A 27420-nucleotide genomic window follows, 5' to 3' on the forward strand; every position below is an offset into this window, starting at 1 on the left:
TTTAAGGGAGCAAAACTCAAGGTCGTATTGAATCAACCTTTCCTACGCGTTAATTCAAGATCGTTTTCAAATAGCACTCATAAGCCAAGGGTAAATTTCAAATTCCAAGGATTCACCGTAGCATAAGAATCAAGCTTAAGAATCAAATCACTAAATCACTTATGTTACATATTTGAAGAAGGCGTTATAAACCAAGGGAAGTGGCCTATAATTTCTATATTAACATTTTGCTAAAGATAATATGTGTAAATAACATGGACACAAAAACATTATCTAAAACCAGAATCTATTCATCTAAACACAAGCATCGGTGGTTCAGTGGTAGAATGTTCGCCTGCCACGCGGGCGGCCCGGGTTCGATTCCCGGCCGATGCACATGTTCATTTTTAAATTATATAAGTATTAAAAATACTTTATTAATTTAAAACATATAACGCTGAGGTATTTTTTAATTAAGACACACAATATTTCCAAAAGAACAAATAAAACACTGGTGTATATATATGTATGGAGATGATTCCGTATAAACGCGTTTTAACACTTTTCCATTTCAAACTAGAAATTCGTAATACTTTATCCAATGTTGTCATACTTTATCCAATGGAAACATTTGTAATGTTCAGAGCCAAAATATTAGTACATGTTTTTTCATATAAAAACTGGATGCTAAACCAACATACATGGTCTGGAATTTATGTTATGTTGTGTCTTAAAGTGGCCAATAAGAAGGTTCATTTATCACCTTAGAGATACAAATAGCAACAAAAACGATAGCAAAAATAGCAACTGTGTCGATAAATTTAAAATTATTCCATAAAAACGTCAGGTACTGTTTTAGAAATTAGTTGTCACATACCCTTACACGCATTCTACATTTCTCTGTCATTCCCATCTCATTCCTCACTCATTATCATTACCTTACACACCAGAACTTGAGGAGATTGATCCAGTGAATTTGAACTTCATCCCAGCGGCTTATCATAAAGTCTTCAACCGAGTAAAACATCTTTGACTCCAAAATGTATCTCTATCAAGCGTGGTATTTGTTTGGATTATCCAGTGGTTTGATCTCATCATCGAGCCTACTGATCAGCTTATTACCAACCTCAGACGGCAACGTTTGAATGTGATAATTCTGTGTTGCCGCATGCGGAAGTTGTCCAGTCCTTTAGTCTTCTATTGATGAACATCCCTGTCCTGGACCAAGTTATATTTGTATCGGCAGTACATTATGGCAGCAATCCCAGCTCCGTAAAGGCATTTTGCTGCAGTTTTGAAACAATTTTGACATCTTTCTTTTGGCTTTTAAATATCCGTTCAAATTTTTATTTAGATGAGCTACCCCAAATCCCTAATCCGTATGCCAAATGAGGGCATACAAGGCCAAAATATACCGTTATGTATATACCAAAATATACATCCAAAGAACAGAATTTGGAAATGCTTCGTAAAATAAAAATGCCTGAAGAAACCTCTGGACATATATTTGTGACAAGGTCGTATTAGGTCAGCCCTCGATCAACGTTCATCTCAAAGGAATTTGGTGGAATGAGTGCCCTCAAGGAGGACGTCACGCGCCGTAGTGGCAGTGTGATCATTATGATCTTTAGACCGAACACAGAAATTAATCAGTTTGATTGGTACTGTTTACCCTTACTGATTTACTAAATTCATGAATTCAGCTCCAGAAAGGACATGATTTCTAATTCTTGTTTTGATTAGGCTCTAATGCAAAGAGTTTTGATGTCCTCATACCGAGCCATATTTCCTGTCAGGAACGATGAGTTCAGTATGCTGAAGTACACAAGGAACAGGGTTGGTCCGAAGATAGATGTCTGTGAGATACGATAATCCGTTTTTACTTTTTCTGGCAAAGAATTCGCAATCTGCACACACACAGGCTTCTGTCACTAAGTAAGAAAAGAATCATTGGAGCGGCAGTCTTGGAAGACCACATGTCGTTAACTGGTTCAACAAACGTCTCGTGATGGTTTCTCGAATGCTTCTGATACTTTTAAATGATTTGAATGGGTTAATAAATGTGCTTAACACACGTTTTCACCTCTCCAGTCCATTGACATATGTTTCTGTTAGATTTTTGAAGGCATTGTTCCTTTCAATTTTAAAATAGAAGTGTTCAGAGCAAAGAGTTTCAAAATTATTAAGGAATCCTTTCATTTATGACCGGAAGAATTGATAAGGGACTTTAGTTGCCTGCAAGGCTGATAGTCCTTTTAGAAAATGGATTTTACTCATCGTTTTCAGGAGGGAAGGAAATATGCCTTGTGAAAAGGACAGTTTATCACATTTGTGAGTGGAGAAAAAAATTTACAAAGCAACGTTTGATCGACCACACAGAAATTTCGTTATTGACATAAGATTTTTGGTTTCAGTCTCTAAATAAGACGTGCCACCTCCTCACTCACAGGGACAGTAGCAAGGATGAGAACTGTCTCATCAATGACACTTCGCCACAGTTTGGTCTTTTGAAAGTTGGGTCACGTGAAGCAACTGACGAGAAGAGTGTTAAATTCAGTTGCTTTTATATATGAATGAGTAAAAAGTAATGGATTGCTAGTAAATAATAAAAAGCCGTAGTTACAGAGTTGGAGTTGGTGCAATTTGTATCCACGAAGCAGTGATCATCTTCCCAGGCAATAGGCCGAAGAATCCAATGAGCGAAAACAAGCTACTAATTTTTAGCGCGCAAGGGACGTTCCTGCCATTACACTACGAAAATTTACTACTATACCACGTTTTGTGTAGGGAATGTCTCGGAGTTCTTCGAAAGCTCGTTCTTCAGCTTCAGGCGTCCTCCTGGTCCAATAACAAGTAATAAGTTTCTCATCGTACAAGGAAAAAACGCCTTACGTTTACATATCCACCAGTGTTGATAACTCTTGATAGAAAGGCCCTAGAGACTTGATACTTGGTACATACGTTCCTTTTCGTCCAAGGTCGAACAGTATTGATTTTGGGCTCAAAAGATCAAAGGGCAGTCCTTCCGTCTGCTTGTCCGTCAGTGTTGATAACTCTTGATAGAAAGGTCCTAGAGACTTGATACTTGGAGTCTCTCGGAAGTGTTTAGCAACAATAAGTGTCAACTAAAGGAAATGTTTTAGAAAAATACTACGCATGCTCTCTAGTCCAGTCTAGTTTATAGCCGAAATGAGTGTATATGTCTACATCTCAATATATAAAGTAAGTTTTTTTGATAAATTTTAACCCACTATTGCACTAAGAGTAAATTGAATATGCTCAAATTCGAGACCTATCTATCCACATCTTTATAGAATCGATGTATTAAATTATTAATTATGTATTAAATTTAAACAGAACCACGTACTTACTATAAAATGTATTTTCTTTTCTTCAATCCAAACCTACAATAATAAGGCAACTTTATAGATCATTTCGAAAAGTCCATTTATTTGCTCAATTTTACTATTGCTCCTGTCTAGAGCAAAACCGTTTCCATCATACACTCGGGAAGGCATGTTGCATTATTGTACTTAGTCCGCAACAAAAGTATTCAAGTAATGTCTTTGCAGGTGCTAATATTCCACAAGCAAGATCCTGAAAAGGAATGTGACGTAATTTCGATTCTACATTCTGACCTAGCTCATTCAGTGTGAAGATATGTGTATAAGACATGAAAATAATGGATGAAACTGAAAATCATGGCAAGTTTATCTTTTTTGGTAATCTTGGAAAATTATGTCAACAAAACACTTGGAGAGAGGGAGAAAATCCACTTCCATGCCCCAATTCTTGATCGTCTACAAGAACGTAGGAAGGAAAAAAGTTTGGGGGTCCATAAAACTGATATTTCCTCGTAGTGGGCAGAGAGTAAGGCCCGATTTTGTTCCTTAAAAAATTTCTTGATCCGTGTCTTTTTTGAGAACAACCTTTCAGCAGTATGTAATTTACTAAAAATTAATTTAAAAAAAAAATTAAATTTGGGGGGCTCCGGACTTCTTGGACCCCCTCGTTAGCTACGTCTTTGATCTTCATCCTCCATGATATCAGACCTTGTTGCCTCCTAATATAGGACTTAGGGCACACTCATCTGGTTAAGGGCATAACGGCCACTAGGTGACCACTTCCAAGTCAGTGATGAAGTAATCAATCATCCAATCAACGACACTGAGACCAGAGCCTGTCCTAGCGTGGCCAACATTCAAGGATCGCCTAGTCGGGGTGACCACTTCCAAGTCAGTGATGAGGCAATCAATCATCCAGTCAGTGACACTGAGACCAGAGCTTGTCCTCTCGTGGGCACCATTCAAGGATCGCCTGGTCGGGGTGATCACTTCCAAGTCAATGATGAGGCAACCAATCATCCAATCAGTAACACTGACACCAGAGCCTGTCCTCTCGTGGGTAACATTCAAGAATCGCCTAGTCGGGGTGACCACTTCCAAGTCAGTGATGAGACAACCAATCATCCAGTCAGTGACACTGAGACCAGAGCCTGTCCTCTCGTGGGTAACATTCAAGAATCGCCTAGTCGGGGTGACCACTTCCAAGTCAGTGATGAGGCAACCAATCATCCAATCAGTGACACTGAGACCAGAGCCTGTCCTCTCGTAGGCAACATTGCGCGTGAGTTTAGACTGATTACTTGAGTAATTATACGGTTTAGTACAGCTCTTTTGCGTCATATACGAAATTTGAAAAAGATTAAATTACATTAAAACTTTATATACATATTTATGAATATTTCACAGTTCTACGAAAGAATTGAAGAGTGCTATAGATTAGAATTGAGAACCTGGTTCTTATGATTGTAGTTTAATTTCACATGAAATCAATATTAAACGTTTATGAAAGAACACAATTATATATGAGGTTTAACTAATTATCGTCAATTTTAAGAGTTATAAATAACAGTAAATATTTTAATTGATTCAAAAATAAACTTCACTTTTTGGCCAAAAATTTAAATTTTTACAGTAAATAATCATTTAAAATATTGTAAGTGCTTTTAAAAAAATTATATGATATCTGATACAAAAGTTTATAAAGCCCAGACCATCTGTGTGAGACCTGTCCCTAGTCCATTAATTGAGTTTTATCCTAAATTTAAACTAAAAATCCATTTTCGGTTTTGGAGGGGATCAGTTTAAATTGACTATATTAAACTGGCGTGTGTTGTGCTGCAATTGTTATTAAATTAACTACAACACATAAAGTATACGTTATGTATATATCATTATGTTCAGTTACGAAATTAATATATGAAAATATGTTTTATATAAAAATATAATTTAAGATTTGTTTTAACCAAAAACCAGTACAATTTTACCATGGCCACCCACTGTTTGTTACTCTACATTTAGTTTTATGTATGTACAAATAATTAGATTGATAACTCAAAAGTTAAACTTTTTATTCAGTTTTGGATAAAAGTATTCCATTCGTATAAACTACAAAACATATATATATATATATATATATATATATATATATATATATACAATATGACACAAAAAGCGTTTGCATTACCCGAAGAAAGAAAATAATGAAAATTTTAGGCACTTGCCATTTTCTAAGTCTATACTTTCTAAGGTTATAATTCTAAGGTACATAAGTAGAAAATATACATAAATAACAACTAACCACTTAGACGTAAACAAAAGAGTTGCGTAACATAATTAGCGAAACAATTACGTAACCCTAAAGGGTAATAAGCCGTTATTGTTTTTGAGAATGATCGTTATTTTACCACACTATATTAAACATTAGTAATTATTAAAATAATCATGAAAACGCTATTTAGAACAAATTAGTAGATTAACTACTTTTAAAAGTTTAGGTTATGTTATAACGTGGACATGGCAACGTCCGCATATTTTCTCGGCAACTATTAACGTCGGGGTTGAAAGAGGTAAACGAGGTTGAAGGAAAAACTGCCGTAGATCTAGATACACATTTATTGCAGTATGTATTTTAATTGTTAACTGCTTAAGGAAGCAATATGTTTTAGGATGAAATATTATTGAAGGAAATATATATTTTACAAGCATGTCAGTTCATTCAGTCTTATTTCATGCATAATCAAAGAATTCATATCTTCATCCTCAGACGTTTTCCTACAGCCTGATTTCGGGATGATCCAGATTACTTTTCCAAATACCTATAATTTCTCCAGGAAAGACAAAAAATGCTCTGTCTGTTTTTCCTGTATTTAGTGAAACCATCTTTAGGGGTTGATACTGCGTTGTAATGCATATGCACCACCTGAAGCTATTATTAGATTACAAGAATTTAAGTCAAAGTCGTATCCAGAAGTTACTAATCAAAGACGTCGTTTTCGATTTAATGATTTGTAAATTAAAACCCAATACTAGGTCCAGCTTTTTATAAGTACGTCTGAAAACCAAATATAGTCCAATCAATCCAATTCAAATTTTAGTGGAATTAAAGAGTTGCTACAAGTTTTATATAATTATTATACTAAATTATTAATATTATATATTTTACTCTTAAAACTTTACAGAAGAGCAAATCTGTCGTTACAAGTACAAACCCAGACTGAACAATTGTCAAAGGCTGACAATCAACATTGGCAACGCTGCTGTGCAGATTGTTCAGTCTCCGTGTTCATTGTTCTTGTACATTCATAGTCGGACATTTGTACACGAGCGAACAACAGATACCGCAAACCAGTGTTTGGCAACGACCCATTGTTAGAATTAATTAATCATCGATAAACCCAATGCTCATTACTGTACTAACATTAATGGCACTGCAAATGCAGAAAAAGGTGTGGAATTTGAGAATCTCTTGAATGGTGCAATGGTTGAGTGTAGTATTTCCAAACTATGTACCATAATTTACTTCAGTCCAATGGGTTTAAATTGAATGCCGTTACAGGGTATCCACCATCCACCCTAACCCTGTTATATATTAATAATAAATCATTAAAATAACTCCGAGATTTTTGTTCTGTAATCTTAGGAATCTAAAACTACTGTTTTACATAAATATTTGGTATATATTTTTAGTATCAATTGAAACCTTACACTTTAGAAGTGCCTTTGTATTTGAAGTACACCTGACTATAGATAGGGCTCAGCCTCAAGGTCTTCCAAAGTCCAATGTTATCATTTGAGAGTTCTTTTATCACGAAAGTGTGGCTCAAGCAGTTATTCTATGTCCGCTAACCAACTCAGGGCCGTTTCTGGGGGTTGGTGACGCCCGGGGCAAGGCATCGCCTAGGCACCCCAACCACTAAAATAAATAAAAAAGTAAATGCATATAATTATATTATCTATGTGTTTATTATTTAGAATATATTTTTACCTCTGTAAGCTCATCATAAGTTGGACCAATTTAAAGTAATGTTTGTTTTGTAAAAAGTATATTGTGTTCTTTATAATGGAAATAAATAACATAAATAATTAAAAACATGCTATAAACTAAATTCTATACTATGCAAAGGTTCTCTCAGCGTGCGATGGTGGTGTAATGGTCAGCATAGTTGCCTTCCAAGCAGTTGATCCGGGTTCGATTCCCGGCCATCGCACTTACTTTTTGAACTCACAAACAATCTTTTTAAATGCTATGCTTTAGGTCGATTTCGACATTTTAATGATCGATACCGATAACATCATATCTCACATATTTTAGTCAACTGTGCAACTGTGGCGCCACCAGGGAGAAAAAAATTAAGCAAAATAAAAGAATAGAATGATATAATTAGTTATAGATACTTCGGTTTACACATATCTTCGCAATGAATGTAGAATGTGGCTGGCTAGAATGTAGAATCGGAGTCGAAACCACGTTATAATCCCTTTTAGGATCTTGCTTATGGAATATTGGCATATGTAAAGGCATTCTTGAATACTTTTGTTGCGGACTACAATAAAGCAACGTGCCTTCCCGAGTGTATGATGGAAAAGGTTTTATCTCTAGGAGTAAAATGTAAATAGTAAAATGGAGAGAAGAGCAAATAAATGGTCTTTTCGAAATAATCTATAAAGTTGCCTTATTATTGCAGGTCTGAATTGAAGAAAAGAAAATACATTTTATAGTACGTACATGGTTCTGTTTCAAAACATTAATTTAATACATCGATTTTATAAAGATGTGGATAGATAGGTCTCGAATTTGAGCATATTCAATTTACTCCCTTAATACAATAGTGGGTAAAAAAAAAAAACTTTCTTTATATATTGAGATCTAGTCATATACGTACACACATTTCGGCTATAAAACTAGACTGGACTAGAGAGCATGCGTGGTATTTTCTAAAACATTTGCTTTAGTAGACACTTATTGTTGCTAAACACTTCCGAAAGAATCATACAGTACTTTAGAGTATGGCTATTGTCGCGAAATATGAAGAAATAGTTCAGAGGAGTTTCTCCCAGTGGCCGTTATGCCGAGGATGAAGGTCAAGGACGTAGCTAGCGATTCATTTTTTCAATTACTTTTTTAGTAGAACGATTATTATCTAGACGAATGCAAGGACTTCTACCATTTCACATTAAACTTCTGTTGATGAAGTCACTTGTGTTTCCTTACTTTAACTACTGCAACGCTGTAATCAATGACATGACTGTAGCCCTTAGCACTAAACTGCAAAGAGCACAAAATTACTGCATTCGCTTTCTGTTTGATTTACGTCGAAGGGATCATGTTACACCATATTTTATTATATCATCAATTCTAAAATTAGCTGATTCAAGATCCATTCGAATATTGTCATTGTTGTACTCTATTAATACGGATTCACCAAAATATTTATCTGAACTTTCAGTTTTTGGCGGCGAGTGGCGCAAGAGAAACTCGGTCTGGTGCACTAAGTCTCAGAATTCCAATACACAGAACCAAACTATAACCGATCCTTCACCGTTACTGCCTGTAGATTATGGAACTTCTTACCAGATCCTGTCAAACAAATTGAGAGCCGAAAACGGTTTGTGGCGGAGCTGAGACGAAAGTACCTGGGCCGGATGATTGGGGCGGGCGGCGGGGCTACTCTTTGAATCGTGACTGTGTGAATGGAAGAGTGAATGGAATACTGTAAGTGTAAGTTATAGTTAATTAGCCTTAATTTGCATTGTTAAGACATATTTTTAAGAGGTTAAATGTAAGAAACTAACTGTATTGTGTATAATTGTGTTCACATTGAACAGTGTAATATACAATGATAATAAGTAACCAGGGTAAATATTTTCATTCGAATTTTTTACGGCGAGTGAAATTTTTTTTGCATGTAAAAAGAGGGGAGGTGTGTCTGGAAAATATAGTTAAGTATATATATATTTCAAATTTTGAGATAGCCTAAAGATAAAAAATTTAGTCTATTTAAAAAAAGTAGTTTTGTATGAGTCTTTAAGTAAATAAATTAGTTTTGGCGCAAACCATGAAAGTAGTACAAGAAGCGTGGTTTCATGATAAAAACACTAGATTTGTAAAATGTTTATAAATTGTAATGAACTGTAAATTAATTACATTTGGTATAATTTTATTTACAGTAAACGATAGAAGCCCAAAAATAAATATCGTGTGAAATAAAAGTTTTTATTTTTTTATAGTTAGTAGAAACCAAATTTGCTATAATACGTTTCTAAAAAAAGGAATAATTAACCTACCTAATAAAACCAGTTATTCTAATAATGTATTGGGGTTGTGTTAAATTTTAAAGCACAGCATATCCAATTTATTGGATTTATAGAAAGATTTTTATAATAGTAGTTTTGTGCGTGACGTGTTAGTTAACATGCATTAGAAAAATAATCAGGTTGCACACATTTTACTAGGCGCTCCCGATATAAAATACAAATTTATTCATGTAAGCAACCTATTTTTTGAAAGTGATTAAAATTTAGGGAATCGTATCAAATTAAGGTTTTGTTTCACACTATCCAAAGAAGTATCAAATTGTCGTACATTTGTTATTGTCTTCATTGTTGCATATTTAAAACTTTATTTAATAGCGTGTAAAAAATACCACTAGGATTTTTCAAAATAATTGGACAGATTAAATATACAATAGAGAAAGTTTTATAAAATAGAGGAATCTATTTGTATTTTTATCACTTTTGTGGGAGATACACTTTTAGGCAGTTGAAGCTCTATAAATAATAAATTAACGTTGTTCGTAAATTTATATTATGTGCAATTTAGTTAGTGCAATAATATATGTCTTTCATTTCAACCATAAGTGTGCTGTAACGTCAATTAAACACGAATTTAACAACAGTAGACATTTCCAGCGCCGTGCGAGAAGGTTCATCCATTTTGCAAACACACATCAACATTGCTAATTGCGTTACGTAGAGCGAAGGCTCTCGTAGTGTATACACTTCATTAATACGGCTAATACATTTTCAGGGCCTTTCCTTTTCGCCAGATAGTACATGAATACTGTAGACTTTACTTTAATCTAAATATACATTGTTATTAATATTAAAGAAATGTTACCCCATAATTATTATAAACGGTACATCAATTAGTAAAATCATATTTAGAACATAAAATGTAAGTGGATTCCTCATAGTTATAAATAGGTTGGTTTTTAATGCTCGCTGTAAACCAAAGTATCCGTTTTAAAGAATGTCTTATTTTACCAGGCGAAATTAGGAATAAGAAGTCCTCTCTAACACTTAACCTGGGGAGGAAAGGAAGGTGACTTCCGGACCACCATCACTGGTCGGCAGGTGGGCTGCTTGCAAGGACAGGATCGCTCTTCGGCCACCCATCCAAGCAGCAGTCACGCTCGACGTTGCTTGATTCGGTTATCTCGTGATAACCACTGTACCCACTATACTACGCCATTGGTCTTAAGTTCTCCCTCAGAACCAAGTGAATAAACAAATGGTAGATCTAGTAAGCAACAGTGTTAGGGATAAGTCTGCACGAGTAAGGAAAAACATGAGCACTAACTTGCTGTATCAGTTGCTAGGCTAGCTGCATCTATGTTTTCCGATATCATAGAGTACAGCACAGCAAAATATAACTTTAGGTATTTTTCCTATCGCAACCCGGGCACAGTTTCCTAAAATCGGAAAGCATATATTTTCATCTGACCAAAAACATCATTCCGATGTTGTTTGATTCACTCTTTTCCCTAGAGTGCATCAAATTAAAAGTCAGTTTTCTTTAAAACAAATACTCACTCGATAAAAATGCTTTATTGTCGTAAACAAAATTACATGTATGACAAGGGTCATTTCATAAAATAAGGTCTAAAGCAAGAACACTATAAAGTCGACATGATAATAATTGACTTATTATAAAATGTACTTAGAGATTGTCTTATAAAACGTCATTTATAGTATAATATTCTTGTTCAACTAGAGTTCCTTTTATTTTTAATTTTGAATTTTTCGATATTTACTAATCCTTGCATGGACTGTGGCTGCTTATTCAACAATTGAATGCATGAAAATAACCATTGACGCTCACAAAATGAGGTTTTATGGCCTGAGACCTGCAAGGTAAAAAGATTTCTTGTGGTAAAGTGAGAGGGTTTTTAGGAAAATATGAGGGTTTTTATGAACGAACATTATACAGCTAAATATGTACAAGGAAGCAATAAATTGTTCCTGTGAAAAGTGAATCTGTATGATTGCCTTCCTTGCAATTCCAAAAACAACATGAATGACCCTCTTTAAAAGTTTAAAGAGGCGGTGGGTTCCTCCGCACTCATGTCCCAAATGGAAAAGCCATGATCCAAGCGTGGATAAAAACAACCAAAGTAAGCAGTAAGCAGAATACATGTATTATTGAAAAAAGTAAGTCTACGAAGAAGGAAGTTAGCCTTGCTCAATTTTTCAGATACCTTGTTGATATGACCGTCAAAGCACAAGTTGCTATCAAACGTTAGTCCCAAAAAATCAGTGCTAATAAGGCTCTCACTTTCATTCTTTCATTCACGGGCGTTGGTTTGAAGATTCGAATGGGTAATTATCCACGGCGATATACCATACACAAAGTCTCCCAGTAAACACGCAGAGCCATCAAAGCGATATAATTCCCCTAACTTCGCTCCAAAGCGAAATCCTTGCATCGTGAACGCTTCCTGACCACACAGCACTCACTTGTAAACTTCTCAATGGTATCACACGTTGCCTGTATGTTAATACAGACAAATTCCTTTCAATTTTTATATTCATCGCTTCGGATTTCATAATTTCCTACATATGTATAGTCCAACATTCCTAACACAGTTAACGTTGGGAGTGCCAATGGCCGAGCGGTCTAGGTCATTGGACTTTGTTAGAGAGCGCAGGTTCAAATCCTGTCTGTGACTGAAGCACTTTTTATCAGTACCATCGATCTTGTACTATATCGACTTCCCCAGTGGCCCACGAGGATAGGGGAATAAGGCTTAAAAGGTGATCGGCCTCTCCTAAAAAAAGATCGTACGAAAAACGTGGTCACCAAAGGATCTATGCCTCATCCAATTCCTTAACCGTTTATGGAAAATGAATCCAGTTATGAGCCTCAGTTGTTTAATTCATTACATATTTTAGAGTTTTGGATGCAGTTCTTCTATGGACACAAATGTCTTCGGCAATTCCTGACAGGAATCTGTGTTTCGCAACAAATTTCAGGATGATATCCATTTGCTTCCAAGGTAAAAGAGCACCGTGTATCCGTTTCATTTAAGAACTCTGCAGCTAATGTTCACTTTCTAACCTTAATTAACTATTTACACTTTGTTATTTCCAAATTCACGGAATACTGTATCTGGTGGAGTGACTGTAAATCAACAGCCTTTTTGGAGGTTACCAATGAACAACTAAACAGCTACAAATGCCCTGGACTACACTTAACAATTTCGTAGCAGTTTTTAGCCTGAAAAGAACAACATCTACAACTAGGCCTAGTTAAATCTAGCCCATTTTATTATTTATTAGACCTCAAATGGAATTAGACCTCAGTTTAAACAAGTTCTAGGTTTTATTGACTTCACCCAATCAGCTACCTTAATTGCAGTGAAATTGAACGGTGTGGTTTACCCATCGGAATTTCCAAGCGATTTTTGATCTGATATAACTGTAATATAATTAAAATAATATACTTGGTATTATAAATTATACAACTGAAATCCTCAGAAACTTTAGTGCTTGAACGATTTTACGAATTTAGACGACAACACTTTTTATCACAACAGTTTACAAGATTAACACTTAGGTACTTTAGATAATAGCCAACAATTGAGTTGTACTCTATATTGGTCCCGTTATCTAATTTCGAATACGTATATAAAAATAACCTTCAATACGTAGAATTCAGTAAAATCTCTTATGGATGTTAAAATGTTATAAATATTGTAAAATAAAATATTATTAAATATTACTATTTTCGATCGAACGGACTGTCGTATTAAACAATACTTTCTTATCCCTATGCACAGCGAAGTATATAAATGCTAAGCAAATAAATAAGCTAATCAAGTCATATTAGGATTGCACAATATCTTAGTCAGTGTTATGGTTTTAGTTCGGATCATATAACACGTATTGTATATGTAGTAATATTTTAAGTTTAAAAATTGTTGAGTGAAACGTTTTAAAAATGTATACTGTTCAATTATTTTATTTGCCACTAACCAATCACAAAACGTGGGCTATTTCAGAGGTAAAAATCAACATTATTATACTGTAACTTTTATTAGCCCATAATGTCATTGACATCTGTAACGATGACTTCAGTGAGCAAAGGCTAGGTAGACCTATTATGTTACTATCTCCAAATTATAGGGTTATATTAGTAAAATAAAAAACTAAAACCATTTTTAGAAACATTTATTGTCACGACGCGTTTGGCATTTCGTAATCTTCAGTGTAAATTAAACTCTAAAAGAAATAAAAACAATTAAATGTACACATGTGGACCTAAACGGATGGTAAATTTAAATAACAGTTGTAATTTTTATTAGTATTCTGTGTTTAATATTTAGTTTTTTTTTAAATTGGGTTTATCTTCTTTTTACATTAATATTTAGAATATTATGAGCATCTTTGTTGTAATTTAGTTGGATAAGTAATTTTTATTTGGTGTTTAATTTTTCTCCTTTCCTTTCGATATATTAAATTTCCATGTTCTTTCCAATATTTCTGTAATTATGGTCCGTTTCTAATAGATGTTCAGAAAAATTTTATTTAACTGTAAATGTGTTATTTGCTTTCGAAACTGTTATGTTCTTTAAACCTTTTATAACAATTTCTGCACAGTTTGTCCAACAGTCACTACAGTTAATGTTGTATACCTCAGATTGTTTGTATAGTTCTTGTTTGTGACCATTGTAGTTCACTTTGATTTCAATAAATTTAAATGTTTTATTTCTTGTGTTATTTTAGTTACTGATGGAAAATTTGGAATTTTTAAAGGGTTTTCGAACAACTTTGTTTAATTCAGTATTGAGTCATATAAATTTTACCATCTGTTTAAATGTTCCACATGTGTACATTGAGTTGTTTATTCTGGCCTATTCTTTGACGTATGTGTGGCATTTATACTAGGCTAGAAAACAGCAAAAAGATCATATTATTAAAAAAGTCGACCGGTACCAAAGAGGTTGTTTTATCATTCAGTTTCAACTTTACTAACCGTCAACAAAACTGTTTGAATTTATTTACAGCTGACCTTTAGTCATATAAATATTACCCACATAACCCTACTAGACTAGTAGCCATATTTAGCCAAATAGTCGGTCTGTACATTGTTATCGGGCGATGAATTGATTACGTGTCCGACGATTGATTCTGAGTGCATCAAGCTGAGACCAATATAATCCAAGAAAGACGTATAGGTTAACCACAAATTTTAGTCCTCACTGGGCCAACTCGGCTTATTCTGGCTGGTTTATATTTCCGGTTGAAAGTTTTTTGTATACAGCAAAAACATATGTTACTTACATGTGGCAACCCCGTCGTTTTCTAGGAGCGGCACTTCAGAAACTGCGAATGTGGTTTTTATTGGGGTTAAGGGATGTTTGACGGTCGGAATGGGGTTCCCTTGGTGCTAAAAGCTTCAGAAGACTAAACATGAGGGAGAGATCTCCCTCCTCACGTTCATAGACAAACTAGCCTCCTCCCTCTCTTCTAAGCTAGTATGGCTGTGACATTGCCTAATGGTGGTACTACTTACTCCTTATGGGTGGTACTATGGGATCTTGGAGGAGGCGGTACCATTTCCTTACCCTTGTTATTCCCTTAGCAGTCAGGGGGTGGCAAGCCCTTGTTGAGGCTAGCAAGAACCTCTGAGGTTAGGGAACAAACCCCACCAACTCCAACAGTCATCTCCCGCAGTAGACCTATCGAACTGTCCTTGAACCCCAGATCTCGACATTTGCGGTTAGTGATGTGCAGCTCCTGGGCATCCATAAGGTTGTCCAGATTTAAGTGAAACATCGGTTTTGCTGTGCCCAGTGGTGGGTTCAACTGGAAGGTATAAAACCAGCCAGAAGTGATCCCTGCTGTGTTTTAGATAATCGTTAATAGTTATTGTTGGGTCTATGTGCCTTGCTCAGCAACACAATATAACAGGATTAAGTCCACGCGTAGTCACATGGCCCACCAACTGCATTCTTGTTTTTTTTTTTTATTTTACTGTGCCTGTGTCCATTTGATGTTACATTATTGTTTTTTCTATTGTTCAATACTAAACCTAGCGCCGTTATGGAGCGCGTTGAAGTTGTGCGGAAGAACGCAAGAAAGATGAAAGAAGGTTATCTGGAGAAATAAAGATCCGAAGAATCTCTGGTAAGCCATATCTGAGTAACAGTAATGTGCTACACGTGTAAAACGTATTCAGAATAAGGTGGCATCCTATAAGTGTAAATATAAGTCCCTTTTTCAAGGTAAAAATCATTGTCATTTAAAGAAATGCATGAGGCAGACCATACAAAGCATAAGAATGATCTATCAGGTCTAATAAAAGTTAAACCCGTTCTGTTGCTAGATATAGGATGGGACTTATGCCAATCAAAATGAAAAGTAGGCGTCAGACTACTGCGATTGCAATGGTTTCAGAATACATTTTGTAAAATCTTAGCTTGACAATTAAACGGGATCAGTGGCCGCCTGCCTTAAAACAGACAAGAAATCCTGTGTACACTGAAAAGAGAGGGAACAAAATCAAGCATAGAACTTGAATTTCGAGTTTACCCCCAGTTCACTTTCCTTTTATTTCAGCGTCTGGTATCTCTGGACTCCTGGAATCTGGAGTCATGCTCGTCTGAAGAGATCCAAAGAAAGTCGACGACGACAAAGCTCAAAAAGAAACATTCACATTGTTTCGACAGCAATAAAAGGAAGCTGAACTGGAGCTAAACTCGGAATTCAATTGAATCAAGCCTTCCTACCATAGCTACGTTATGTGTGGAAAACTCGGTTGCTCCACCGCTCTTAGATATCGTGTCTATCATATCGTAGTGAACTCAATTGTGTACCTGATGAGACAATGAGACTACCACTTCACCTAATTATAAGTATCTCTAATGTCTAAACGATGTAAATGTTTCGTTTTGAACTTTCTCGTCGTCGATTTCTTGGGATCTATTCAGACGAACATGAATCCAGATTCCAGGAATCAAGCCTGAGACAGCGTCAGATACTAGGAGCTGCAATAAAAAGAAGGTGAACTGAAGCTAAACTCGGAATTCAATTGAATCAACCCCTTCTACCATGGCTACGTTATTGTAAGCATTGAACGTTAACTGAAATCGGTGAGCAGATCTAATGTGATCACATACTCTTTTTTCTCAAAGAAGTAAGCCAATGTGGGGAACCGAGACGGATAAAGAGTATTTGTCATCGGACTTACCAATTAAGACGTTATTTAGAGCCTTCAGAAGGAAGTAATGTGACTCCCTAGTCATTATATTTAACAGACTCTTTCAATCTGTTAATATAACAATCTTTTTGTTCTATATACCTTATTGTTTCCGCGATCTTATACGATATTTAAATAGGTATTCTACTATTCAGTAAGAAATCCAACAAATAAGATATAATTATAACTTTGAAAAATATCAATTTTATGCCACATACGTTTGCGAAACTGATGGAGTAGCAGCAAAGATAAAAGTTTATGATGATCGGAAAGAACCTCTTAACAGCACAGCAAACACTGCACCAGTAAAAAGCCAAAAATACCAAAAACCCGTTTATATATGAGCACATAAACCTAACAACGACAAACTTGGTTTTCACTACATTTTCAGAGAGTCTTTACCTACTTTAACCTATTCAAATATGTAATACTTCAGATCTTTGTTCATCTACAATCTTTTTAAACGTTCATAAGGATAAAAGTGACATACATTTACGGCGTGGAGATCTGGACGGCACCACACTACATGACGTAGTAGGAATGGAGTCCCAGCATGTGAGTTTATAGCATTGAAAATCGTTGAGCTTAAAAGAAATTTAATTGCTTGTAATGGCAACTGCTCCTAGCAAAACAAGAACAGAACAATTTTATGTTTATTGGTCTATTCAACCTTTATTATCGTATAGCAATAAATACATCGTAAATTTCTCGTTACGGGTCATTACTTTTTGAACTGAGACCGTGACTTTGCCAGTATATTAAAAAGGAATTCAGAATGCTACGTTCCTGAAGATTTTAAGATATTGATTAAAGCAATGAAAGGAAGAATTCTTTGGCAATTAATATTATGAAGGGAATAAATTATTTCCCATTTTTAAGATTGCAGCCGCAACAGCTGCATTCAATGAGTTCGAGGCTTGGGCTACTGTTAATCCAAGATTACTGTTTTTTTAAATAGTAAAAATCACAATGACATTTTTTACTAACGTAATATCTTATTTTTAGACTAAGATAATTTTTACTGTAACGGCAGTTGATTAAAAATACTTGGGTTTAAGTTGGGTAAAAAATATCTTAAGGACGATTTTATAATAAATAAAAAAAATCACTTTACATTTTATAAATATAAAATAACCGTAAAAACTGCCAAAAAGGTGGTGACACTAGCAGAATTTTCAATTTACAAAATATGTATAATGATCTTACTGTTATATTTTTAATATCAGTTACCCGTGGCTTAACACGCAATCCCGGAGGCTTTGCACGTGTGTAAGCACTTCTGGTTCGAGTTTCGAAATCAAGAAAATATATAAAAAGTGTATATTTAGGGCCATTGTATTTTATTTCGGTATTATTATTTTTTATGCCATAGTCAACCATGCCTTGTTTCTCTTATCAATGATATACATACACAGGTATGAAAAGCCTACTTCTGTCAAAAAACAACTAAGATGAGTTTTATGACAGTCTTTTAATTGTATAGTAAATGTTAGTAACTTTGTCTTTGATGTCTGCATTACAGTACTGAACTAGTAGTGTACGGTACACAATGTACGGTAAAAACTTTAATTTTGCTAAAACGTTTTATTTTCTAATCTAGATATTTTATTGCTCTCTGCTTAACAGTGGCTGCCGAAAATGATGAAATAAGAAGTGTTGTTACTATTAATCTTACTCTATGCTTTTAAGGCTATAAATGTAAAAAAAACAGAAAATAGTAGTTAAATTAATAAAAATATGTGGTTGTAGTGTAGTAAAACAATGTTCACGTACAACAATTGATTATGTTTTAAGGGTTCTTTCAATATATACTATTATATAAGTTTTTCTTTTCCTATTTACCTTCTTGATTTGTTCATAAACCTAAAAAATTCATATTTAATAAGAATTTAAGATTTTATAACTACACTTATAGCTGTTGGGCTTCCAACATATTAAAATGCCAGTCATAAATATACACCGAATTGAGTGCACATTCGGTAGAATTTAGTTAAAATATTGTGACTGAATGTGACTGTGAAGACAGTGACGCAGAACAGTTTAAGAAGCTAATTATGTTAATAAAATTACATTCCATGAGGTGTGTGGACAAAATAAGACGTTCATGACGCAGATCTAAGAAAGAAAATATTTTTTTCTGCCATATGTTGCCCACGAGTTCCCATAATTTTACCGCAGTTTAAAAACTGTGATGGAGGCAACTTCTTTTTAAATGGCAAGCTTTTTTTCAGATGTGATTTTCATTAAATTACATTCCCAACCCCAAAATTGCTTCCGAATCATTGTATGTACCGATGTCCCTCACCGTGCAACGCTTCTTGCGTCTTAACTCCTAAAAGCAGCCAAGACTTCGGCATAAACATAAGGCATTGTGTAGAGAGAAAAAGCAACTATCATATTAGATCAAAGAAACGCAACAAGAACGTCGAGCGTGGCTACTGCTTGGATGGGTGGCCGCTGAGAGATCCTGTCCTTGCAAGGAGCCCGCCTGCCCGGCCAATGATGGTAGTTCGGAAGCCACCTCTAAGACGTTGGTCCCCAGGTGAACTGTAACAGAGGGCTGTGTCCTTATTTTACTTTTTACTTTTTTTAGATCTGGTAGGGCAATTTTAAACGAAACGTAGTCACGTACTCTAAGTACGATTCATATAATCGAAATTATTTCTTATATCCTTGTTTGGCACCAATACATCTATCTACTAATGTTTTGTTACCCGTAACAGTAATCCAAATATATTCTGCAAATATGGAATAATAATTTAGGAAATCTATACATTATTGAGTATTCTCTATGCTTTTCTCCCAGCGTGCGATGGTGGTGTAATGGTCAGCATAGTTGCCTTCCAAGCAGTTGATCCGGGTTCGATTCCCGGCCATCGCACTTACTTTTTTTAATGTAATTATTTTTTGAACATTAACGTATTTCGGGTTAAAAATTTGGCAAATTGGAATATATTTTAATTTTTTTATCTCAAGAGACTCCCTCCGGACAGAAATTAGTGTACACTTATAGGTACCCGTATCATAATATAACAAAAAAAGTTGATAAGGCAATAGGATTTGTAATTTTCGGTCCGGATTGTGATTCCTCCAACAGCCTATTTAATAATGAAAGCACAGACATTTCTTGTTCAGTGTCCCATCTTATTTTAAACTATATTTTAAGGATATTGGTAGTGGAATTGGTCGCTAAATATGACGGCTACCGTATAAAACAATGCTACTTGGTATTGATTTGTTCCGTTTATTGGCGAACGTATCAGGACAGTTTCTATTCCCGTGGTCTCGAAGGCGAACAGGTATTTTCAAAATATTCAGCCACCTGAAGCTTAACCGGTCGGATGCAATTTACACTGGCGCATAAGTTCTACAACTGTTTTTTTCTTTGTTGCCTTCGAAGACTCTCTTTCATCAGTCGGTTCTTTTACAGATAAAAACGTATAATAATTTGAAGATGCTGTCCTAAGAGTCTCACAATCGACTGGTTGTCTTGCGAATCTGCTCGTAACCTAACCTTTTGTACAGAACTCATTTAAGTAGAGTGCCCAGACTCGCAAATAGCTTTCAAAATTGTAAATAACAAGGTAGCAGAATACCACCACGTGTCGCGCAACAGGTTTCGCTGAGGTTTGCAAATTTTCAAATCTATAGCTCATTTCACTTTCGAGATGTCATGTGGACAGTGACAGACTGGCATTCATATAAAAAATGTTTACATCCTCTCAACAAAAGAGACAGACAAAAGCGAAAGTGTGTCATCCTACTGAGTGATAGGCTTCTGAGCGTGGCTGCTGCTTGGATGGGTGACCGCTAAGCGGTCCTGTCCTTGCAAGCAGCTCGCCTGTCCGGCCATTGCTGGTGGCTCGGAAGTCACCTTTAAGCCGTTGTCCCCAGTTTAATTACTAGAGAGAGCTTTTCAGCCTTACCTTCGTCTTGTAAAAATTACTTTACTTTACTTAGTCCCTAGTTCGTCAACCTAAGCTTTATACGCATCCCATGCCCTTCATCATCAAGGCCCTAGTCTTAATTTTGCCTCTACAATAAAGGTATTTTAACTTTCATTGCTATACGGACCTAAAATCCATTAAACAAGTTCAAATGTTTTCCTTCTCCTAACCTAAAGTCACTCATAATCCAAAATTATGGGTTTGGCGTATCTCCAGACTGTTTGCATGGATCTTGAGTGACGAGTTCTCAAGTGTGCAAATGTCCCCTGATAATGATCGTGTCCAGCAGTGGAAGAAATTACTCGGACTGTGCTTACCAACTCCAACCAGTCCGTGAACCGGTCGTTGGTGCCTTTATTGAGTTGCTTAATGTCTGTCCAGAGAAACTGCCAACGGTTACAGTTTCTGAGTCATTTGTCAATGCCTTTTGGCAAGCATTTGACTCACTCTGATACAACCTGGTTCTGGCTAAGGAAAGTAATTTTTGAGACAGTTCATCAGCATTTTCATTGCCGCCAAAACCGACATGACCAATAAAACAACTGGGGTGTATTGCGGCCAGTAGAGTGGTTAAAGTCTACAGCATTTTCTTGTCAGCCTCAATGCAAATCTGTTGAGTTTAAAGGCTGCAAGAGCATCTTGGCCTGCGGATAGAATCACTATGCGTTAATCGACGTAACGCCTAGTCAGTCCCATAATGGCATAATGGCAAATATATGCATTGAGTTTAAATAAATAAATAAATAAAAATGCATTTATTTACAAGTGTTTCTCAGTATAGTAACTGTTTTTCAGAACAACTCAAGTCAGTGAATGCCTTAAAAACTAGATAAAAAACTAAACTAAACTAAATTTAAACAGGTACAATAAAATCTAGTGGTTAATTTAAAATAATGCAGTGGTAAAAACTATAAAATTTGTTATTCTTACATACTAATTAATAGCTTAACTAAGTTAATTGTCAACAATCAAAAAGTCTTTAAGTTTCGTTTTAAATAAGGAACAACTGCATTCATTTAGGCTAAGGGGGAGGTCGTTGTACATCTTTGGGCCGAAGTATGAGAAACTCCTTCCGACTTCCGATTTGACATAAAGATCACCCTGAAAATCTTACTTTCTCCTAAATATTTTAGCTGCCGTTTTTTTAAAAAATTATAGAATTTTGAAATCTTTAAATTGCTTATAAATAATCTTTGTCGACAGCATATTATTTATGGAAATTAGTTCAAAAAATGAAAAAGCATATACTTCGATTTATATATATATATATATATATATATATATATATATATATATATATATATATATATATATATATATATTTGTTTTTTGAGGTGATTCAAAAAGTTTTGTTTGCAGTTTTAGAAACATTTTGCAGCAGTAACTGAAATTTGGAAAAAATTTTAAAAATACACTAAACTGAACTCTACTCCGTGCTTTCTCTCTCCCAGCGTGCGATGGTGGTGTAATGGTCAGCATAGTTGCCTTCCAAGCAGTTGATCCGGGTTCGATTCCCGGCCATCGCACTTCAATTTTTCATCTTAATCATAATTTTTGAATTGCAAGACTTGAATACCAAAATCATTGCCCTCTCTTTTATATCGTTATCGTCGTTAATTTACCCGGCATGTGAACTAGCGCAGAAAGCTTAGCCTCTGTAATCGATGGGCCTGTAGATAGGTGAGGTAAGTAACAATATGAAGGTACACTTCTTTGAGCTAAGTTAAGAAGTGTCTGACATGGTATTCTAGGCCGACCATTTCAGAATCCTTTTCAGGCACACCCAATGTTTTGCAACAAAGGCTGTTTGTTAACATCAACGGGGAAAATTCAACATTATTTATTTTTTTTACTGAAGTTATAATCCTGAGAGGATGGCTTTACCACGTTTAAGACGAAGCTAAATAAATCATCGGAACTTGTGAATGTTGAGTTTAGCTCCTATTCACCTTCCTCTTAGCGCAGCATCTGAAATCTGACGCTTACACAGACTTAACTCCTGGAATCTGGAATGATGTTCGTCTGAAGAGATCCAAAACAGTTGACGACGAAGAAGCTTTGATGAACTGTTTTACATTCTATTGACACCAGATATACATAGAATAAAAAATATTGTGTAATCTAAGTGAAGACTTTTTGTCATTGTTTCATCAGGTGCACATTTAATGTTAATACCTCTTCACCTAGATTATACAACATTCACATTAAATGCACCTTTTCCTCCTTAGCTACATTGGAACTCCGACTTCATTATCAATTTGAATTCTAAGCTCTGTCAAAACAAGGTAGTAAATGTCGTTGACCACTTTTCGTGATTTCCCAGTGAAGCCTGAATCTTTTACGAATCTGTCAGGTCTTTGTTGAGATAATTGAGTTCAAGTTGAATGGTGTACTTTTCTGTGTGGAAAATGATTTATAACACCTTTTGTAAGTTTTACTGCCTCTGCAACGGAAGTAATAGTACTTTAATTAATGCAGCCTTTCTAATTGCAGAAGGTTTGTAACTATTAATTTGGACGTTTATCCTGAGCCTTAGCTAAGACATTAGTAATATATTTACTTCATCTGTCTTGCAAAACAAAATATTGCTTTATTACTTTGCTGATTTTCCAACCTCGTTTATTTTAAGATGTTACAATCAGTTTTCTGTTGTAATTTTTGGTTAACTCCATAATCTAAACCCTTTAAGGGACATTTTCTGAAGTCAGTACAAACAGACAAACAGAAAGATATGATTTGATTATTCAAATAGTAAATTTGGGGATTTGGTATCAGATTCAAGGAAAATCAGTTTGAGATGAGGATATGGGTTTTTACATTATGAAATGTAACTGGAGGAATTGACGTTTTATTGCATCGAAACAACTATTTTCCCCAAATCATATCACTTATTACATATTATTTTACGTAATATTTCATTGAAAATTGTCATTTCTTCACCTCTTTCTAAAGCTCAAGTAACTCTTTACTAGGCATTATATGGAGAGTAGGATACTCAGTAGTTTACAAGCTATATCAAGGGTAAAGCTCTCAGTAAAAAAACATGTTATCCCATAAATCATAGCGCAAATACATATTGAAAGATTTCCTTTGATTATCTTCAGCAGTTTTTATATATCTCTTAGTAGAGTAATCAGATTAGGTTTTCTGTTTTTTTCTGTCTATATACAAAGTATTGGGGTTTTATGTACTTTGCTTAAGAGGTTGGGTTATGTTTGGTCGATTATTTGCTATGGTCATTCATGGAAGTCTAATATAAGGGAGATTGAATACAAACAATATACACTGTTGTGTGGGATTTGGTATTTATTTTATAATTTACGTGAACATTTTTTAGCTGACCGTGTTTTAAAGAGATGTATTTCCCAATTCTTTATAGCACAAACAGTTACGCATATTTATAGCATTCCTAGTTTGTAAGTAATTTTGGAAGTTGGACCTTATAAAATCTCCTAGACATGTTCATCACAGATTAATGTGTCCAAAATGTTAAAGGCATCCAAAATATAAAAAGTTGTAAGTAAATACAATAAATATATACTCTTTCATAAAATATCATTTCTTTTTTGATTGCGCAAACAGTTACGCCTATTTTATAGTAATACTAGTTTGTAATATTTATGCATTGTCTTAGACATTTTCCTTATAGATGTATGTTTGTCAGCTACCAAAAATTGGATTTTAAAAGTTAGAGGTTATGAAATTCTCAAACAGTTTTCTCACTAATGTATATTTCTTAATGGCGTTCAATAATATAAAAAGATATTGGTGATTACCATCAATATATATATTCTTCCCAAAATATTATATTCCCAGTTTGTTTTATAGCAAAAAATTACGCCTTTTTATAGTAATCTTAGTTTATGAAATTTTGAAAGTTAGACCTTATGAAATCTGCCAGACATTTCCTCACAGGTTTATGTTTGTCAGTGGGGTCCAAAATATAAAAAAGTGTAAGTGACTACCATAAATGGAGAATATTACTAAACTGTTATTCAGTTACATCAATTTCGCAAGTAATATAAATTCTATTCAGAGAAACTTATTGAAACTAAGACATTTTGAATTTGACAACCCCTTTACAATGATGTACATCTTGAGCTAAGCTTACTCCTTGTATATCATTCTCCATTGGATGTCTACTACCTTAAAACCTCCTTCTAAAAGTGGTATCCCAAGATTATCTAAGTTCCTGAGATAAGCGATTATCTCCAGAATCAATTTTACGTTCTCTAATGGGTAACTTAAAATGCTTGAATATGAAGAGCAAACCATGACCATGACCATGCCTATTAGTAGTGGTGAGAATATCCCTTGCGCACAAAAATGGGTTTGTTTACGCTCAGTGGATTCCTCCACGACCAGACCTTGGAAAGGTTAAACAAATCGTATACACTTTTTCCTTAAAATATTTCTTAATCGATCCTGTTCTTCTATTAGGGCAACCAAAATGATGGTCTGTGATCTCCTCTTGCCCAGATCCCCATCGAAATCGACAAACATTGTATTTTTTGTAAAAAGTACAGAAAAGAGACCATCGCTTTGTAAAACCTGGCTGCATGCGCCATCTACGAGAGAATGTACCAACTACATCTGCAACTACTGTTCGTCCGGACGGGTATGACCTACTTGCGGGAGATGCGAATCTTCCTGAGTACAGTGTACCATGCAGCTTCCGTCGGCGCGGCAGCGTCTGAACGTGGGGCACTCTCGAGCTACTTGAGACAACACTGTTTATGATAGGCCTTTGTCAAATTCAAAATGTCTTAGTTTCAATAAGTTTCTCTAAATAGAATTTATATTACTTGCGAAACTGATGTAACTGAATAACAGATTAGTAATATCCTCCATTTATGGTGTTCACTTACACTTTTTTATATTTTGGACCCCAGTGACAAACATAAACCTGTGAGAGAAATGTCTGGCAGATTTCATAAGGAGCAACTTCCAAAATAATTTATAAACTAAGGTTACTATAAAAAGGCTATGTGTGGCTTGGTAAAGTTTTGTGCTATGGAAACACTGGGAATCTAATATTTTGGAAAAAATTTATATTTATGGTATTCATCAACATCTTTTTATATTATTGAATGCCATTATAAAACATACATCTGTGAGAAAAAAATTTAGGGAATTTCATAATCTCAAACTTTTAACATGCATTTATTTTATTTTGGACACCGTTGACAACACACATCTACAAGGAAAATGTCAAAGACAATTCATAAGGCAGTAAAACTTACAAAAGGTGTTATAAGTCATTTTCCACACAGGAAAGTACACCATTCAACTTGAACTCAATTATCTCAACAAAGACCTGACAGATTCGTGTAAGATTCAGGCTTTACTGGGAAATCACGAAAAGTGGTCAACGACATTTACTACCTTGTTTTGACAGAGCTTAGAATTCAAATTGATAATGAAGTCAGAGTTCCAATGTAGCTGCATTTAATGTGAATGTTGTATAATCTAGGTGAAGAGGTATTAACATTAAATGTGCACCTGATGAAACAATGACAAAAAGGCTTCACTTAGATTACACAATATTTTTTATTCTATGTATATCTGGTGTCAATAGAATGTAAAGAGTTCATCAAAGCTTCTTCGTCGTCAACTGTTTTGGATCTCTTCAGACGAACATCATTCCAGATTCCAGGAGTTAAGTCTGTGTAAGCGTCAGATTTCAGATGCTGCGCTAAGAGGAAGGTGAATAGGAGCTAAACTCAACATTCACAAGTTCCAATGATTTATTTAGTTTCGTCTTAAACGTGGTAAAGCCATCCACTCAGGATTATAACTTCAGTAAAAAAATAAATAATGTTGAATTTTCCCCGTTGATGTTAACAAACAGCCTTTGTTGCAAAACATTGGGTGTGCCTGAAAAGGATTCTGAAATGGTCGGCCTAGAATACCATGTCAGACACTTCTTAACTTAGCTCAAAGAAGTGTACCTTCAAATTGTTACTTACCTCACCTATCTACAGGCCCATCGATTACAGAGGCTAAGCTTTCTGCGCTAGTTCACATGCCGGGTAAATTAACGACGATAACGATAAAAAAGAGAGGGCAATGATTTTGGTATTCAAGTCTTGCAATTCAAAAATTATGATGAAGATGAAAAATTGAAGTGCGATGGCCGGGAATCGAACCCGGATCAACTGCTTGGAAGGCAACTATGCTGACCATTACACCACCATCGCACGTTGAGAGAGAGAAAAAGCACGGAGTAGAGTTCAGTTTAGTGGATTTTAAAAATTTTTCCAAATTTCAGTCACTGCTGCAAAATGTTTTATTGCTTTACCTGTCATCGTTCGGGAATGATCAAGCTCGTGCTGGAATTTTGTACACCTTGTATATGTATATATCTTTATATATATATATATATATATATATATATATACATATATCTTATGTTCGTGTGTATGTGACTGAACTCCTCCTAAACGACTGTATTTTGATGAAATTTTGTGTGTGTATTGAAGAGAATTCGAGAATGGTTTAGATTCATGATTTGGTCCGATTTAAATAGTTTATTTAATTAATTTGTTATTCATAAATTGTTGTTGATGTGAGAGTGTTTTATATTGGATCCGGCGCTACGACACGTAATACAAAGTGAACTGATATTTAACAGCTGTTAATACTTTCAGCTGAAGTTCATTAAAGAGGC

The 27420-nt window shown here is 35.0% G+C and overlaps 2 protein-coding genes and 5 non-coding genes across 7 annotated transcripts in view; 6 read left to right on the top strand and 1 right to left on the bottom strand.

Annotated features, from left to right (window-relative positions):
• Window positions 1–27420, top strand: part of LOC124353660 (UDP-glycosyltransferase UGT5-like) — a 146563-nt gene that overhangs the window by 56269 nt on the left and 62874 nt on the right. The gene's annotated exons all lie outside the window — the stretch shown is intronic.
• LOC124355552 overlaps window positions 1–27420 on the top strand; it is a 94423-nt gene that overhangs the window by 46924 nt on the left and 20079 nt on the right. Inside the window, exon 2 of the mRNA XM_046806716.1 lies at window positions 4096–4589. Coding sequence (XP_046662672.1) covers window positions 4096–4589 — 494 coding nt within the window. The remainder of the gene's footprint in view (window positions 1–4095; window positions 4590–27420) is intronic.
• Trnag-gcc lies at window positions 305–375 on the top strand. Its single transcript has one exon. It is a non-coding gene; the product is annotated as a tRNA-Gly (tRNA).
• Window positions 7460–7531, top strand: Trnag-ucc. The gene has a single exon. It is a non-coding gene; the product is annotated as a tRNA-Gly (tRNA).
• Trnag-ucc lies at window positions 19613–19684 on the top strand. The gene has a single exon. It is a non-coding gene; the product is annotated as a tRNA-Gly (tRNA).
• On the top strand, window positions 22205–22276 carry Trnag-ucc. Its single transcript has one exon. It is a non-coding gene; the product is annotated as a tRNA-Gly (tRNA).
• On the bottom strand, window positions 26879–26950 carry Trnag-ucc. Its single transcript has one exon. It is a non-coding gene; the product is annotated as a tRNA-Gly (tRNA).

The sequence above is a fragment of the Homalodisca vitripennis genome, chromosome 2 (genome assembly GCF_021130785.1).
Source record: "Homalodisca vitripennis isolate AUS2020 chromosome 2, UT_GWSS_2.1, whole genome shotgun sequence".
Classification (NCBI taxonomy): Eukaryota; Metazoa; Arthropoda; class Insecta; order Hemiptera; family Cicadellidae; genus Homalodisca; species Homalodisca vitripennis.